Source organism: Ictidomys tridecemlineatus, chromosome 10, assembly GCF_052094955.1.
Source record: "Ictidomys tridecemlineatus isolate mIctTri1 chromosome 10, mIctTri1.hap1, whole genome shotgun sequence".
Lineage (NCBI taxonomy): Eukaryota > Metazoa > Chordata > Mammalia > Rodentia > Sciuridae > Ictidomys > Ictidomys tridecemlineatus.
The window spans coordinates 9,636,423-9,654,368 of record NC_135486.1 but is presented as its reverse complement, the minus strand read 5'-3'; the positions used below and the strand labels follow the sequence as shown (position 1 = coordinate 9,654,368).

The following is a 17,946-nucleotide window of genomic DNA, read 5'->3' as shown; positions in this document are numbered from 1 at the left end:
GTGTACATTGAAAATTTTAGAGGTACAACTTCCCTTGCTTTATTTCATTTGATTCACAAAACAACTTAAGATTAAATAGCAATACAAAGTATGACTGTAGTCATCCCCATTTTGCAGGCAACTCTCCTGAATTTCAGAAAGTGAGTTTGTAACTTGCATACCAGTTCAGTAGCAAGGGCTCTAGGATTTAACTGTGTTCCTTGATTCCAAATCTTACACTCTGTCCTCAACACCATGTGCCTGAGCCACAGGCCAGTCTGTTAGTATTAACTGACAGCAGGAGGACTGCCCATGGATACAGACACCATGAACTACTGAACAAATCATGTCCAACAGAAAGGCAGCCATTCAGGCCCTGGGAGCTGTGAGCCAGTCCTCCTGCCACCTTCCAGCCTTACACTTTAGCTTAGGTGTGCCTTTTCATAATTCCAACAAAGGTACCAGTTGTACTAGGGACGCCTTGTCCACATAGACAGATTAACAGGTTTACTGCCTAACTCCCTCCTTTCCAACCTCTCTCCAACACCCCCCCCCCCCCGCCTCTGGATCAGACACCAAATGAGAAGCTTTTTATCTATTTCAGTCTCAGAACAGAAGATACATCTGATGCATTCATTCATCAAAATAAGCATGAGACAAATAATTCCACATTGGTGGCTGTTCAAGGCACTGGGAACATAGAGACAATACAGACAAGGCCCCTGTTCTCATGGAATCAGCAATCCAAATGGGAAAGACAGAAAAACACATGACTGCATAGAAAAAACATCTGAAGTGGTGTTGGGCAGGTGGTTAAAATTAGATGATAAGCAACTCAGTGAGGACCTGTCTCTAAGTAAAATACAAAATAGGACTGGGATTGTGGCTCAGTGATCAAGTGCTCCTGAGTTCGATCCCTGGTAACCACCCCCACAAAAAAATGATTGGATAGCTGCTTTAGACTGAGGGGTTGGGAAAGGCTACCCCAGGAGGTAGAAGGTAGATCAGGTAGATATTAGAATGATGAGAGAGAACCCACCAAGAGAAGATCAAGGTAAAGAGAATTCCAAAAAGAATAGTCAAGGTAAAGCCTTGGGGGTGGGAAGAAGATTCATCTATTGAACAGAACAGAACAGAACAGAACAGCCAGCAAGGCTGTGCCATGTGGGCAAAGAAAGTGATAGAGAGGAAGAAGCTGGCCATGTAGAAAGGGCCCGATCGCAGCAGGATCTGTGAGCCAGAGGAGGATTTAGGTATTAAGTGCAGTGAGGAAAAAGTCAGAAGGGGAATTACAGGATCTGATTTTCCCTCTACAAAAGACCCCTGTAGATGCCACATGGCAAATGGAAATTACCAGGGAACTGTAGAAGACTTTGGGAACCTGAGGCCAGGTGTAAAGTACGCTTGTGCCCATGAATGCACTGAACTGCTCAAACTTCACCAAAGACCAAGCAGTTGTGAGATGTTTCCATGGATTTGTCTGACTTTGGTAAGACCCTGTGACCACAGGAAGAACCACCTATGGGAGTGCATTGACTGGTTGCTATCACAACCTGCAGTGTTTGTTCTCCTTGAGATCCTGGCCTGGTCAGGTACAGTGAGTCCTTCCACTCCCCTGTGCCTCAGGTACATGCTACACAGTTGTCTGCTCCACAGATCCTGAGTTCTGTGAAGACTGTCCCTTGTCTTCTGTGGCGCTAATTGCCTAACATGACACCTAGTCCTTCCTAAAAGCCCAATAAAGTATGAAAGAGTGGCTTAGTGAGACCCTAAACAACTTATCCATACCCTGTCTCAAAAAAGAAAAAGAAAAATGCTGGGACATGGCTCAGTGGTAAAGTGCCCCAGTACAAAAAAAAAAAAAAAAAAAAGTGTGAAGCCAAAGGGCAGAACAATGTTGGAAACGCCCTCCATACAAAGGACACCCAAGCCCACTTCCTTACCTGTGGGGTGAGTCAGGGTCGAAGCAGGTCTTGCGTACGTCAGTCACCTCGGGGTCACAGCAGTCCCCATCATCAAAGTCATTCAGCATGTTGTTGCATTCCACGTGACAGAACCCATCCCTGCGGTTCCAGGAATAGCAGCGGCCCTGTAGGCGGCAGTCACCTCCATCATAGCCGGTGAGGGGGTGCTCACACTCAGGGTCGCAATGGTCGTTGCCAATCTTGCTGGGCTCACAGTTCACAAGCACAGCCCGGTGGCGCAGGGTGGAGTTGTGGACCTGGTGGATGCCCAGCTGCCAGCTGATGTTGTAGCGATTGAAGGCCTCAGTCAGAGCCTCTTGCTGCCTGCGGATCTGCTCCTCGCTCACAATGGGATGCCCACCTTCATCATCACAGATGTTCACCACCTGATATCGGATCACCTTCTCTCCCCGAAGGGGCCAGTGTCTATTGTACTGGGAGATTAGTTCCACATTGTCACACACAGTTTGCCCACAGAGTGGGGGCTGCAACGGTGACATGAGCTCAGGCTCTGGCTGGTGGCCCTGGAGAACCTCCAGGCGGGGATATTTCTCATCCCTAAAGGGGACCCACTGTTCCTTCAGAGGATCAAAACTGGCCGTCAGGATTAGGGTGGTCAACTCCTCCACCCCACTGGGATGCTGTGGACTGTGCTGTAGGCGACTTTGTGCCAGGGCAGTTGCCCAGAAGACCAGAGTGCCCAGGTATCCACGGAAATAGTGCCCGTCCTCAGAGCTGTCTCCCCCTAGGAGCAGGGAGCGGCAAGAAGCCATGAAGGGGCTGTTCAGGGGTCCAGACTGGTCTAGACTACTAGCCACCCGGGTGCCATCCACATACAGGGCCATGCGCTGTCCGTCGTAAGTGGCTGCCACATGTGTCCATGTACCTGGTTGGTAGCGTTTGTGGCCAGTCACGATGGTGGCTTTCTTCACGCGATCAGTGCGGAGGGAGAAGAAGAAGCGAGCGTCTCGCCTTCCCTTGTCCTTCCCTGTGCGGATCCCCAGGGCCCATCCCTTATCATTGACTGTGTGGGAGCAGTTATCAAACACTCCTGGGAAAGAAGAATCAAAGGGAGACATACCAGATACAAAGAGAGACGGAGAAAAGGAGAAGAAAACCCATGTAAATGGCCAGAATGTAGAGTTTTAATGGAAAAAAAGTGAGTGATACTGTTTCCCCACGTGGAGTGCTGGTCCATATCCCAAATTAGACCATCTGCCAACTTCCATTCTCAGAAGGAATCTGATTTGAGAATCAACCCAGTTTGGCCCATTCTGGTATTTTTAAATAACCAAAGGGAAGCTGAAAAATGGGTATCCAATGCAAATGACAACCATCCTTTAGCACTTCATCAGGAACACTCTTCATGTCCCCGGACTCTGAGTCCTGGCCTTCCCTTACTGATCCTAACTCCTTTCCATTTCCTCAGAAGTCTTGTGGACAGTCCTTGATTTTGCAAACAACAGTAACCTCCTGTCCTCTCCAAAAGTCTTTTTTCTCTATTGAACATTAAAATGATGATTCTCATAGAGAAAATAAGGAGTTGGTGACTCAAGGAGTCTGTCAAAGACTATACATAACATTGTTCCTAGCCTGCTATTTCTTGCAGTACCTCTCAATGGGCAAGAATAATTTTTAAAATTTATTCATTTTTTTATTTATATATGACAGTGTAATGCATTATAATTCTTATTATACATATAAAGCACAATTTTTCATATCTCTGGTTGTACACATAGTATATTCATACCAATTCATGTCTTCATACCCGTACTTTGGATAATAATGATCATCACATTCCACCATCATTAATAACCCCATGCCCCCTCTCTTCCCTTCCAACCCCTCTGCCCTATCTAGAGTTCATCTACTCCTCCCATGCTCCCTCTCCCTATCCCATTAAGAACCAGCCTCCTTATATCAAAGAAAACACTTGGCATTTGGTTATCAATCCCAGGGAGCAAATGTTTCCCAGATAAAGCAAAATAGTATCAGTCCCAGCTGAAAAAAACAGGGAGTTGATTATTAGAATGACTGTTCTATACCCAAAGCTGCCCACCCACCATAACCACAAGCTGAAATTCCCAGATAAATGAAGGTCCCTGCCATTCACTGCCTCACCACCTTGCTCAGAGCAGGCACAGGACAGTTAAGTTGATTTGAATGAACAAAGGCAGGAATACCTTCGGATACCCAATCACTGCTATGTTGGCAGGAAGAGAGGGTAGTATGGTCCAGTGTGTCAGGGCCATGGGCACAAGGGAACCAGAGGCAATTTGGAGACCTTGAGTGCTCCCAGCAACCAGTGGCTGATTAACCCACCCTGTCTTCTGGGGGGCCTCTTCTTATAGTCTCAGGGGTTTGAATTTGTAAGATAATGAAGGTAATATACGCTGACATGGAAATGTATAATAATTTGTTGATCTGATGAATAAACAATGGGAGAAATCGACTATCCTTAGATTCATGTGCCCAGCAATAGTAGCAAGAGTCCTTCTTCCCCAGGCTGTTGAACAAGAATTTTATTTATCCTTGATCTTTTATATAGTCTAAGCCAACACTACTCATCTATGGATTGTCTCGATTTACAAGTAGGATGCTTCCCATTCTGATGGCAGTAGCTGTATTTTTATAAATAACAGACTATCTGCTCTTATCCCAAAGTAAATTACATGTGAATTAAAAGATAAAAATTATTTTTTCCAAAGACAGCTCCTAACCGACCCAGTGATTCAAACAACGATACTTAGTAGAACTGATGATGAGAAGCTACATATACTGTGATGGAGATGCTCCCGTTTGGGTTTGGGTTTTACTGTTTTTATGACTAGATTTGTTAAAGAAGCTTAAAAATATTGCTTTGAGAATTCTTGTGTTAGGTAGATTTTCAAAAAGTAAGGCAAGCCTGCTCAGATGGATACTTGGTTTCCTGATTCATATTTTCTTCTTGGTTCATATATTTTTATAAGTACTACAGAGGCTTAATTATGTGAGTCTGCTGACTTGTGAATGAGTGTGCTACAGTATTTAAAATAAGTACCAAAGAGATACTAATTTGTCAGCTATATGCTGGTTTTTAGGAAAAGAACTGGGTAGTCCAATTTATATATGTTACATATATAGATATGTGTATGAATTGGGGTATAAATTACTACATTTGGCATATAAATTACCAGATAATTGACTTGATTATCTGCCAGGCATCTAGTTACCATTTTGAGCACTTCAATTTACTTAATAACTTCTATTTAATTATCAATAAAATAATTATTTCTACTTACTTTCCTCAAAGGAAACATTAACATTCACCATTGAGTTGCAAATTTGCCACATTTGCCAATTTCTGTGGTGTAAATTACTCCCACAATGGCCAATTTCAAGTTACTAACATGATGTCATAGACATGGGGCTGGAGAGAGAAACACACAATTGGCTCTGGTGAGCCAGTCTGAGCCTTTTCCAGCACTGCAGGACTAAACAGGAAAGCAGATGCAAGCTGCCAGAGGTCTCCTTTTCCCTCTGACTAAAGTAGATGTGGCTGCTTTTCTGATGATCTGATTTTCCTGTGATTTTAAAAAGGGTAAATATTGCCTCCACTCTGGGTTTTGACTTTAATAAGATGTCTACTTGTGAGCAGTGACCAATCATACCTGGGCATAAAATGCATCCATCCAACACCTGCTTTTCAGTACCCTTTAACCACAAGCTAGGGTCACAGCAGCTGCAGCTGCACAGCCCCCACATACCCTGAGAAGGACCCCAAGGCCTGCTTTCTCTACCTCATTAAGCAGAAACAAGACAAAATATGTTTCAAAAGAGAAGTTACAGAATCACCACATTCGGGAGACTTCTCTGACCTCTCAGTCTAGTATTATGAGGGCTGACAGACCAACTTCATTTAAGCCAGCACAATCTCCACGGTGCAACTCTGAGCTTGTGTAACATTGTGATTTTATAACTTTGGATGTACATGTGATGGAAGCAAGCACATTATAACTTGTTTATTCATCAAAGCCACATTCTTGGGAAGAACAGAGGGAACAAACAGATCATGAATATGATTTATGAAATCACTCAACACCACACTGAACTATGATAACTCATCGTTAGAAAAATCAGATCAAATGATGTAACTTAAAAGATGGTGATGGTGTTGAAGCCAAACATTCGGACCACATCATCTTAAAATTTTAAGAATAATTTTTTTATCTCTTGCTTACAACTACCTTCTGTTATATGTCAACGTTCATTAAATTTAAACTTGTTTTAACACCTTATCTTGTATTTAAACTGAGTTTGGAAGAAAAAGAAAGTAAATAAAGTGATCATATCTCTTCTATTGTATTACTGCCCCCAGCTCCAGAAATCACATTTAGAGACCATGGGTATCTTAAAAGAACAATATACTCATATGTGTCTTCCACAAAAATCATTTGTATCCAGTTCTCTACTATTATTAATTACCAGCATTTGGAAATATAGAGTCAACTTTCCTCAAGGAAAAAGTCCTCCTCTAAAACTGGAATATATTCTTCCAGACTGATTATGAAAACCTCTACTGAAGTGTGACTGTCATAGTAGAGGTTCACATGCAATGATGTCAAATGGAGAAATCGCAAGGTGTGGCTTCTATATGGGAGTAACCTTGCTTCTTTCCACTTCTTGTGGTCTTTCTTTGCACTCAGGAGAACAGCTGCTTATGCCAAGAAAAAATAGAGATTCAAACTGTCTCCCATTGGGTGTCTACTATGCTCTAACCACTGATCATGTAACAACCCTATTAAACTGTACCACAAATCTATGAGCTGGATTTCAGTATCTTCCCTTAAAGACCAAAAACTCAGCAAGTGACTCACAGTCACATCTAGCAAGTGACAGAGACAGGACCAAAACTAATTTTATTTGATCAAAAATTAAATGTCCTTTTTATTGCACTAAAATATTTCAAATACTAAACCAAAAATGTTTAGCTGTTGTTGTTTGGAAACTAAAAAAGTGACATGTAGCATTAATAAATTTGTACATCACTACTGGAAGATAACTGGGATCTGAATCTTTTAAAAATGTACAAATTTACATCCATATGTACATATTTCTCCAAAAATATTTTGGAGAAGAAAACAGAGTGGTGGGCACAACAGTTCACATCTCCCTGTTAGCCAGAGCCTAAGTTGACAGGCTGCCTCAATGAATATTTGGTAGAATTTTGGGGTGGCCCCACAGGGTCTTTTGTGATATACAAGAGTCAGTAGTTACTTCTAGGAGACCCAGAGGCAAAGGGAATTTGTTATCCTGAAGCCAGGACTGTGAGCAAAGTGGGAGATGGTAACAAGAAGATGATTCACTGAAGACTCCCCTCAGGCCATCTCTATTTCCTTTTTGTCCTTGGTTTCCCCACTAGGTATGTAACTAGTAGAAAAAGAATCTATACTTGAAGACAATGTCATAAAAATAGGAAGAAGGATGGTCCATCTAGGAGCTGCTCCCACCTGGCCACTGCTCTAGCGGAACTGCCAGTGGAACTCCTAATTCTCTACCAGATCATCGCCTCCCTTCCTGACACCTTCTGTCAGTTGGTTTTGTCTGAATGGAGTTCCCTGATGAGACCAGATAGGAAGAGTGATGCATCTACAGTGCTCCTGGCACCGGAATGAAGAGAAGAGCGTTCTCTACTCCAGGAGTTGTAAAAGTCAATTATTAGGCAAGAAAAAACAATCTGAGATCTTTCAGGAATCCACAGCTTTGGCATGCTTATTTTATGCAAAAGGGAAAAGCACCATCTCATCCCTTTCTTCCTAAAAGCAGAGAAGTATCTGTATTTCAGCTTATTTCAAAGAACTCCAACAAATGGGAAAGCCAAATTGCCTCATTCTGAAAGGCCACATGGGCCCAATGCTGAGACCAATGCTCTGAGGCACCATTCTCTTATGCCTCTCTAACTGAATACCTCCTCCCTAGTCCACATGTGCTCCTGGCACCACGATTTTCCTAAACACTAACATGCCAAGTAGAATCCCAGCCCCAGAAATGATATCCTGTCTGCCTCATTGTCTGAAATGTCTGCCATCTATGGGCATGCCATTCCAAAATTCTGAGAAGTCCTCCCTCATTGCCCTCATCAAAGGGATTTTCTATTGCCATTTGCTGAGCCCTGTGTCCTGCTGATTTTTTCTTTATTATTATTCAAACAAGCAAGTTGAGAGTTCCTTGATGACAAGAGCCTCTCTTCGACATCAGTGGACTTCCTCCAGGGTCAAGGGAGAACAGGGTTTTGTTCTTTCATTGCTCCCACTCTGCTTTGGAAGTCACATTGAGTAATGAGGGTCTTGACCTAGAGGAAGAGTGTTTCCACCAATCTTGGAGGTCCCTGGTTGCCCTGCAATTGCATGTGACTGAGACAAATGCACCACAGGGTCTCACAGGTTCTCATTGTGGCTACAGATGGTGACACTACCCAGAGGGTTGGGTGTGCTTTTCCTGCCATCACATAAGAAACTGCTTCCTTCTGAACCCTACTCAGGTGAATGACAACACCGTGGTAAGACAGAGGCCCACCATCGAGGGAACATCTGTCCATGCAGAGTATGATAGATGAGATCATTCAGCAGCAAGCCCAGCTGACAGAAGGTAAGGCCAGGCAGAAACAGTGGGGGAAGCTCACATCCAGGAAATGGCCCCAGTGGAGCTCTGCTCTGTGCCTCTAGAGGATTAGTCAGGAGTGAGAACCCTGCTCCTCCAGGAAGCCCCAGCAGCTTCCAAGAAGGTGAGGCTCCACTCAGCAAAACAGAGGAGTCACACATGGTGTCATCCATTCTGGTAACTCAAAAAACATGCTGTGTGGTGCAAGTTTGTTTTTAGGAGGAAAATGAGCAAAAAACAAGGCCAGGGTAGGTCACGGCCATGAATCAGCCTGCTGCAAGGCAGGGTCCTTTCTCAGGATGTCATGGCTGGGGCTGCCCCACAGGAGTGCGCTGCTTCTGCAGACCTACTCCACCCCTGCCAGAGAGGATGAGGGGGATGAAAAGGACAAAGGAGAAGGAGAGAAGCCATCCATCAAAGACCTCGCACACCTGGCAGAGAGCAGTACCATGAGCAGGAAGAGTAGGAGAGAGAGAGCCCAGGGAGGTGTTTTTCAGCTGCTCTAGATAATTCTCCCTCAAGACAGGAGTAGGCTCAGATTTTCATTTATGAGTCCAAGGATTTAAGAATTAGAGCGCAGAGTGGGAGCCTCCTGGGGATGGTTTCACTGGCATCTTTGCCACAGATTATTCATCCTCGCCTTATGGAGCACTTCTCACTTTAGTCATGGTCTCCTGTGTGCAAAGATGATAGGAACCTGGTAGAGGGGATTTCCCTGGCTTTCCACAGGCCACCCATGCACAAGGTGGGGGTCCATGAGGCAGATTTGCAGGGAGAGGGCAGGGCTTCTTTAAAACTGCCTGAGTGAGCAAGAAAACACAAGAAGGACAAGATGGGGGAGAAGAACCTAAAGAAGTTCACAATTCAGGAAAAGCAACCCATGTGTGACACCTATAGAAGTATAGTTAACAGTTTCTGGCATGGTGACATTACGCGTTAGCTTCTCTGAGATATTATTGTGACTGATTGGGGGTGTGGGCAGGGCAAGGGGCTGACTCCAAAGCACACTCACCTTGTGTGCTACCTAGTATCAGAAGCACTCGCATGAAAGTCAGACTGAAATGGCACATAAATGACCCAGAAGATGAGGCTTCAGACCAGAGGCTCCAGTCTTCTTTCATTTTACCAGGGCTATGAAAAGCCCAGGAATTAAAGTATGTGGAATCTGTGGTGCCTGAAATCCCACCTCCCACAAGCCTTCAGGGGACTGATGTGCTGGGCCCCCGACTACACTTTGAGCAGCAGCTGTTGCTATAGCCCTTGTCATTGGTTGGTTGGGTGAGGGGTGGTTGTTTGGTTGTTTGCTTTGTTTGATTGTTTGGGGCAGTACTGGAGATGGATCCCAGGGCCTCACACTTGTTAGGCAAGAGCTCTACCACTGAGCTAGCCCTTCAGCTTTGTTTTGTGTTTTGGCTTGTTGGTTTTTGTTTTGTTTTTCTGTTGCTACTGGGGATCCAACCCAGGACCCGCATGCCATGCAGATGCCCAGCAGCTAAGCTACGACTTCCAGCCCCTCAGTAGCAGGACTCCAAACCAAAGCAGACTGTGTCTCTAAGGACAGGCCTTGTCAGCAGCGAATGATGAATAAAGGTTCATCTAGTGACTGTATTATAGTTCACATTCTCAGGTGAGCCTCCTGGACTCCCAGCTTCACCTCACTTATTTAACACACCACACACACACATACACACACACACACACATGCACACACAGATGCAAACACACACCATGGACAAGTCTGTCTAGTGATCAACTGAGACACTTCTCTTTGCTTACTTATTACCTGCACAATATTGGGTGCCAACAATGGAGGAGGGAGCATAGTGTGTGTGAAGACATGAGAGGGAAAATAAGAAGTAAAAATTTCAAGCGGAAATAAGAATTTCAAGAGTTCAATGTCAAAGAAATGCAAATGAAGACAAGATAAAAATTCTCATCTCTCAAGTTGGCAAAGAAAGAACAGCAATAGTCTCTAGATGATACCGTGGAGAAAAAAGGCACACGTGCACTGCTGGAGAGAGAGAAACTTGGTAAACCATTCTGGAGAGCCATTTGAAAATCATTTCCCAAAACATTCAGGCCCTCCAGCCCCAGTATTTCAGTCCTAAGACTCCTCTTCAGGAAAACAGTCTGCGAGGTATATTTACAGGATGGTCACAACATTATTTAATCACAGAAAAATGACATTCCATAGCACCCTACCATTTTAAAAAAATCATACTTTTGAAGAATATTTAAGGACCAGGAAAATGTTCACAGCTTATTTATTAGAAAACAAGGCAAATTCTGAAACAACATATGTACTCTAATCCAAATTATTTAAAATAATAAATGTGTCTATTTCAAAAATTCAGATTCATAGAAAAATATTTTTTAATTTCTACAATAAATAAACTCTCTAAGTCTGCTCATCCTGAAGGATTTTAAGTAGAAAAAGTGAGCTAATCGAATTTTGTTGGAAGATTAGAATAAGAAAAATGTAAGGACAAAAATAAGTTAGCAGTTAAATAGTAAATTGACCATTTCCATTTCTACATAACCTTGAGGTTGAGTAAAGGAATTTTACATTTTCAGAAAAATCTATAGAGCAAAGGGCTCAGGTCCCTGTGAAGCCCATAGTTGTGAAGAACCAGGCCCAGTGCTGCCATGACCCTGAAATGAGCCTGAGGCAACAAGAGCCTCCTTCTCCAGGAAGCTTACCTTGCCACCAAGCAAGAAGCCACATGGCTTTGGGGCTTGGCAATGACTACCTCCGTGCCTAGGTTATTGTTTTCTTGCTGAGAAAGCAACCCACAGAGAGAGACCAAGTAGTCGACCTAGAGTTGTAACATGCCTTGCCAAGAATGACCAGTGCCTTCAGAAGCTTTCTGAGTATCTCTTAGGATAATCCTGCCCCTTTCCCAAATTCTCCAGATTCTCCAAGGCCTTAGAAACCTAGCAGCCAACTGAAAACTAAAAAGATAGCTAAATCTGTTGTAGCTGGAAGATCAGGCTATGGAGCTCAAGAAACTAGATCAATCACATACACTGGCCCTGCCACCCTGAGTAACCTGGTGTACTTCTCCAGACCTCACTTCCTCATCCACGCCAAGTGGAGGTCATACCATACCTCACTTGGGGAAGGTTAAATGAATGCACATATGCTAAACAAAAGAGTGCTCAGTACTTACTAAGCATGCAATCATATTATTCTCTGCTAATATCATTGCTAGCCTTTTTGCATGTTTAGCCCTATCTCTTCAACAGTCTAATAAGCCTGGTGAAAGCTGTAAACCAGCCTTATGCTCTCCACACTCCCATTGTATCAGGCTGACATCTAGCCCATGTAGGAATAAGTAATACATTAATGGACTAAATCCACAAAAGAGCATCCTCCCAACTGAAAATATGTCACAAGACACTAAAAACTCCATGACCTTTAACAAAGAAAAATATCTCTTAATCCTCCCCTACCTTCTATACCGCTTACTCCCCATAGTAGGAGCAGTTACCAATCTGGCCAGCACATCTCTGTCCCCAGTACTGGTATAAAACCATGCTGGCTTCCCATCTCCTTCTCTGTTACCTAGGAAGGACTAAGAATTGAGCCACCATCAGACTTGCCACCTCATGACTCTTCTGGGCAATTTCCTCTCAAGTCAATATTTTGCCTGATATCACCCATTATCTCAAAACATTTAGCAACTTTAATTTATCTTTCCCCACATAAGAAAATAAATAGATAACCAAAATTGAATAAGCATTGTAATGTTCTTTATGTCTAATCATTGCCATCAGGAAAAAGAGACAGAGACACAGAGAAAGAGAACAGTTTTCAGTGTAATTTTAAACATGGATTTTACATATGTATTTATTTATCTACTTATTGTAATTCTATTTTGACCATTTTATATAACCTCTGAGAACAAGCAGTATGAAATTTCCTGAGCACTCAATGGGATTTGCTGGTCTTGTGACTCTGGAATTCTTTCAACAAGACATTAGTGCCCAGTGGTCAGCTGGTGTGGTCCGGAAGGAAGGGTTGAACTAACCTTAGCAGAGAAACAGACATGGAGAGCTGCTCTGCCAATCAAGCTGGCTTTCCTCCTTAACAAAACTAGGAAACCATGTGCTTGAAAAATCCTCAAAAGCAAAAGGTAGATCATGAAGATAGAGTCACCAAATCACGCACCAAATCATGCACCTGAGAGTCTAGAATATGCTTCACCTTGATAAGTTACCCCAGCACCTGCCCATCCTGGGAAGGACAGAATGGTACTCACAGAAGGATGCCATCACCCTTCTTCCCCAGCCTGACTCTATCTCTATCAAGGGCTGCCCAAGAAGTCTCTCTTACAGCTACTAAGCAGCAGCAGCACCACCACCACCACAACCAATTCTGTTATTTTGCTCCTCTGCCAAATAAATAATTTGGATACTCTCAGAAATTTACTCTGGCATTTTACCAAGTACAATTTACAGAATCAATACTACCTTAAGAAGTGCTTAAATAATATTACATACATACCCAATGATAGGAGTCACGATGTAAAGCAAGCCTGCAGGAGTTCCTCTTGCAATGAAAACAACCTCCCGATTGCTTGGAGGCTGAGGGTTTCTAAAGTGAGACACTGTTTTACTCTGCCAGCATTAGCCCGCTGTGTCTTATCGTCATCCACTGTATACCCTCTCTGCTCATTTAATAATAGCTGAGCATTTTTGCCTCCTCTATGCCATCACAAGTAACCCAGAGGACTCTGATTGCCTTCTAGGGAACAAGTTGAGGCTGCTGACCCAGAGACTACACACACCAAATACTGGGGCAGTCAAATACTAAATGCTCACTGCCCCTTTTCCACCAGTGTGAAAGTCTGGAGGAACTGAAGGACAGAGTGTGTGTTTCCAAACTGAACCCAGGTGAGTCTACAGAGCCCAGTGTTCAAAGAAGACACTTAAATTTGGCTCCAGGAGTAAACCCCTATGGTGACATAGCTTGGCCACTTAGCTCCTGAGTAAGAATGACAAAGAACAAAGGAAAATAGTGATCGATTTTATTGGCATTTCAGGTCAAATGAGGACTATGGTCTTCATCAGTTTTGTTTGTTTCATTTTCTTACTGAAAAATCTTCCTAAAAAACATTTTTCTCTGCTTTCCAATGAGAGATTTAAATCAAGCAAAGGCAACCTGGAAGAGTTGAAATCACATCAAATTAGAAGGCAAGAAACCTGGGAGCATAGTCTCAGCCTTCTCCTGTGTAGCATCAGGAAGATGCCTTTCACTCTCTGTGCCTCACTGTCCCATTTGCAAAGTGGAGACTGGGATGGGTTGTCTGTTGCATGGACAGACTGCCTGGAATCTCTGTCTCTAGGATTACTGCAGAAGGGTTTTCAGGTCATAGCTAGAACTGTTTTTTACTACCCCACCCTTCCTTGGCTGTGGCTATAGAAGGTGGAAAGGATTGGTTTAAACCCACATGTTAATGGGCTGTGTCTTTTCCCAATGGATTCCTCTTTTGAACTCATCTTTTTATCATGTACCCATGTCTCCTAAAAAGCACAATAGCTAAAACATAGTTAAGGATTCTGCTTAGATGAAATCCAATTAATCAGGTTTCATTACAATTACATGTTAAATTGTATCATATAGATATCCATGCAATAAAAGTTCTGGAGAAGGAGAGTATGCAGAACTAGAATGGGCAGGGAAGGCCACGGGAAAGGGTAATATGAGCCAGGGCTATGAATGTCCTGACAGCCAGCTCTGGTCCCTGTGTGCCACAGAGCTCTACAGATGATATAAACAGCAACCAACATCCAACAAGTACTCACTGTGTGCCAGGCACTGCTCCAAGCCTCCAATTCATTTTAACTTATTTAATCATCACAACAATTTTGAGACAGAAATCACCTCTGCTTCGATTTTGCAGATGATGGGATTGAATTTGCCAAGTGTATAGTGCTAGTAAAAAGCTTGAGCCCAATACAATCAGACCCCAGGCTCAGCATTCCTACCCACTACATGTAGGAAATTAATTTAGACAGACAATGAGACTGATGCATGACACGAAGACAAGGGAACAGCTTGCACAGAGATCAGGAACTGGTAATCAGCAGGCCATGTGGAGGGGAGAGAAAGGGGTGCCTGGCTCAGGAACGCACCTCATGCTGAAGGATAGAGGTGACTGGAAGCCAGAGGTGCCCCCAAAAGTCTACAGGTGATCAGAGGCTACACCTGCTGCATACAGGAGCTTGAAAGGGGAACTACAGCATGCTGTATTGAAGAGCAGGAAGGCTGCAGACTGGCAGGAGGCAGGCTAGGAGGATGATGTTGACTGAAGTGCCCAGGAATGCAAGGGCAGCAGTTGCCTCCCCCATTGGTGCCTGGGTTTCTGCAGCATGCAGCGGCACACTGTCACTGTTTAGGCCCCAGAAATGCTGAGAGCAGAGAGGCAAAGAGGCAGAGAGGGTGGGATGACTACCTAGTGTCCCCTTCTCTGCCAGTGGACTAGGCTGGCCCCTAGATGAGGTCAATCAAGTGATATCCTACACTCTGCTCAAAGGCCCAACAAGACTGCCACACCCAGGAAGGAAATCCTACTAGGATGACCTCCTCCTTTAGGATCCATGCCACAGCTGTACCACCAGGATTATAAGGATATTCTATTGTGTATATTCCAAATTATTAATGTGCCTTGAAACAAACAATGTCTAAAATAGACCTCTACTGTAGTTAGTGTTTATAATTATTCTGTATGCAGTTGGAGTTCCTTTCTAAATTAGTTATTGAATACCTACTTTGTGCTCAATAAACATCTGTTGAATAAAGGAACTAGTGAGTGTCTGAATAAAAACTAAACTGATCTAGGAACTGCCAATGGATACATTAAAAGGATTTTTTACCCCCACAAAAAAAATGTATAAAAATCCCAGATTTTAAGAGGACTAGAAAAGGAACAGCCCTGGAAAGAACTGAAGCCTAAAGAACATGCCTAGGTCCTTGCTGGCCTCTTCATCAGGCTGGTTCTAGAGGCGCCCTTCTCCACTTCCACTGAGGGAACAGTGTACAAATACACACAAAAGCCCCTCGATAATGAGAAAGAGATAATGCATGCAAATCCAAAGAAGCACTTAAAGAGAATTTCTGAAATTTTGGAAATAAGCTTGGTTAAGCCTAGTTATAAATTACATGAGATTTTTCTAGATTAATTTCCAGTCAATATTTATCAAGGATAAATATATTCTGGGTGAAAAGGGAGGAGTTGAGGCAGAGGATAAGTGCTCCTTCTAATTATTAGTGAGGAAATTTCAAATATCTTGACCATCTTCCAAATCAATAGAACTTTAAGATTACCAGACTTTCCTTGCCTACTTTCAAATAGAATAATTCTCTTCACAGTTTGTAAGACTGATTCCTTAGTGGCTTACTTATTCATTCACCTTCTTGTCAAATATTTATTGGAAGAGTTATTTGTTACTATCTGACCATGCACAAGGTGCTAGGGATGCGGCAATGAGCCAGGTACAGCCCCGGTCCCAGAAGGCTTATAGTGAGGATTGGGGAGTTAGTTTGGGATAGAAATGACCAGGAGGTAGGGCTGCATCTGTCTATTTAATGCCTTTGCCCAGCATGTTGCCTGGCTTTCAGCAGGAGCTCAATGAGTATGTATCTCATGAACAAAAGCAAAATGGAAATTATGGTAAGTTCTTCTAAGTATGTTGATAAAGCAGAGTAAGGGTCCCAGGAAAACACATTGGAGAACAAACCTAGATCAGTCTCTAGGAAGATCAAGGTCAATTTCTGGGAAGAGATATCTGAAAACTCAGATGGTAAACAAGAGACAGACAGGTGAATATGGTTTTGGGGAATGGTTTACCGTTAGACAAAGGGCAGACATCAGAGCCCAAGTCCAGAAAGAGATGATATATCTGTGCCATAACAACAGTTTGGTGCTGTTAGAAGTTAAACTGAAGGGATACATGCTTGTGAATGTATTTGATCATGGTTGTAAATGTCTGCTTGTGTGTGAGGCTGTGTATGTGAGAGTAAGCATGTGAAAGTGTGCTTGTATATATATGTGTGCATGTGTACACATATGGGTGTGCACATATGTACATGAGTGTGTGCTCATGTGTGTGTGTATGCTCATGTGTGTGTGCGTATGGGTGTGCATACATATATATGTGCATGGATGTATGCACATGTATACATGTGGGTGTGCAAGTGTATGCCTAGCCTAGGGGCCAGTATGAACTTGAGGAGGTAAGTAGAGTGCCATTTGACATGAAGGTCATGAAGGTCATAAGCTTCAGCTTGAGCTGCTTTGCTTTTGAGAAAGCTCGGATAGTTTGCAGTCAAATAGATGAAAAATGAATTAACTTCTCCAGGAGCTACAGGCCATAGGGATGAACATAGCAGGGCCAAAATATAGTGCAGAGGCAAACCAGACATCATTTGGTGATTGATTAGTGGTATTATATGTGATGTGGTAGAGCGTGAGGGGCAACAAAGCAAGACAGGGACTCCCAGAGACCTAGGCAGCATGGTAGGGCCCTTCATTGACTTGTAGGAAACAGAAGAGTAGGTTTAAGAGATAAGAGGGCTTCAGTTGAGCAGGTTGGGGCCCTTCACCCCTTATTTCTCCTGCTGTAAAAAATTAGAGACAGTATCACAAAGTAGAGAAGAACATGAGCTCCAGGGACAAACACCCAAGTTCAAAGCTTGGCTCTGCATGGGCTGGCCATGTGACCTTAAGTCATGTCTTATTCTCTCTGTGCTTCAGTTTCTCCATTTCTTCCCTTGAGGAGTTCTTGAGTTTATATTTGTGAACTGACTGCTGTTGGGCCTGGCACAGAGTAAGTACTACAGACATATTTGTCAAGGAATAATATCTGCAATAATACTTGGAATGATTGAGTTTGCATATGCATGCTTTACTTTATATTTATCTTCTGATATTTTTCTTGGTTTATGCTGTCTCCCACTTGAGATTAGTAGTTCTTTAATAACAGGCCTGAGTCTTGAATCTTTCACCACAAAATGAAACCTCTCTGAGCCTGGTTTTATTCCTAATGTTTTCCTTCCTAGCTGACAGTCTGTATGTAGTGCATTAGACCTGCTATCTGTCTTTATTCATATTCTCTTCTGCATATCTCTATATACTATAATGTCATTTCTCCTCCTGGCTGCCAACACTAGAGCAAACTGCCCTCTCTAAAGTCATCAGTGCTTCCTGACCTCAAGGTCCAAAGAACCCACTTCAGGTCTTCAGGCTTGCTTGGTGTTCCAGCACTGCCTGACTGTCTGACCTCCTTTATCTCCTCCACCCCCAATTCTACCATCTTCCAGCCCTTCCTCTGTCTCTCCAGTAACCTTCTTGGGCTCATC

General features: G+C 43.2%; 1 protein-coding gene across 3 annotated transcripts in view; it reads right to left on the bottom strand.

The window, feature by feature from the left end:
- The window catches only part of Pappa2 (pappalysin 2), a 250,763-nt gene that overhangs the window by 219,435 nt on the left and 13,382 nt on the right, over positions 1-17,946 (bottom strand). For all 3 annotated transcript variants that reach the window (XM_005319772.4, XM_078022368.1, XM_040277300.2), the window contains one exon: positions 1,923-2,994. In XM_005319772.4, coding sequence (XP_005319829.2) covers positions 1,923-2,994 — 1,072 coding nt within the window. The remainder of the gene's footprint in view (positions 1-1,922; positions 2,995-17,946) is intronic.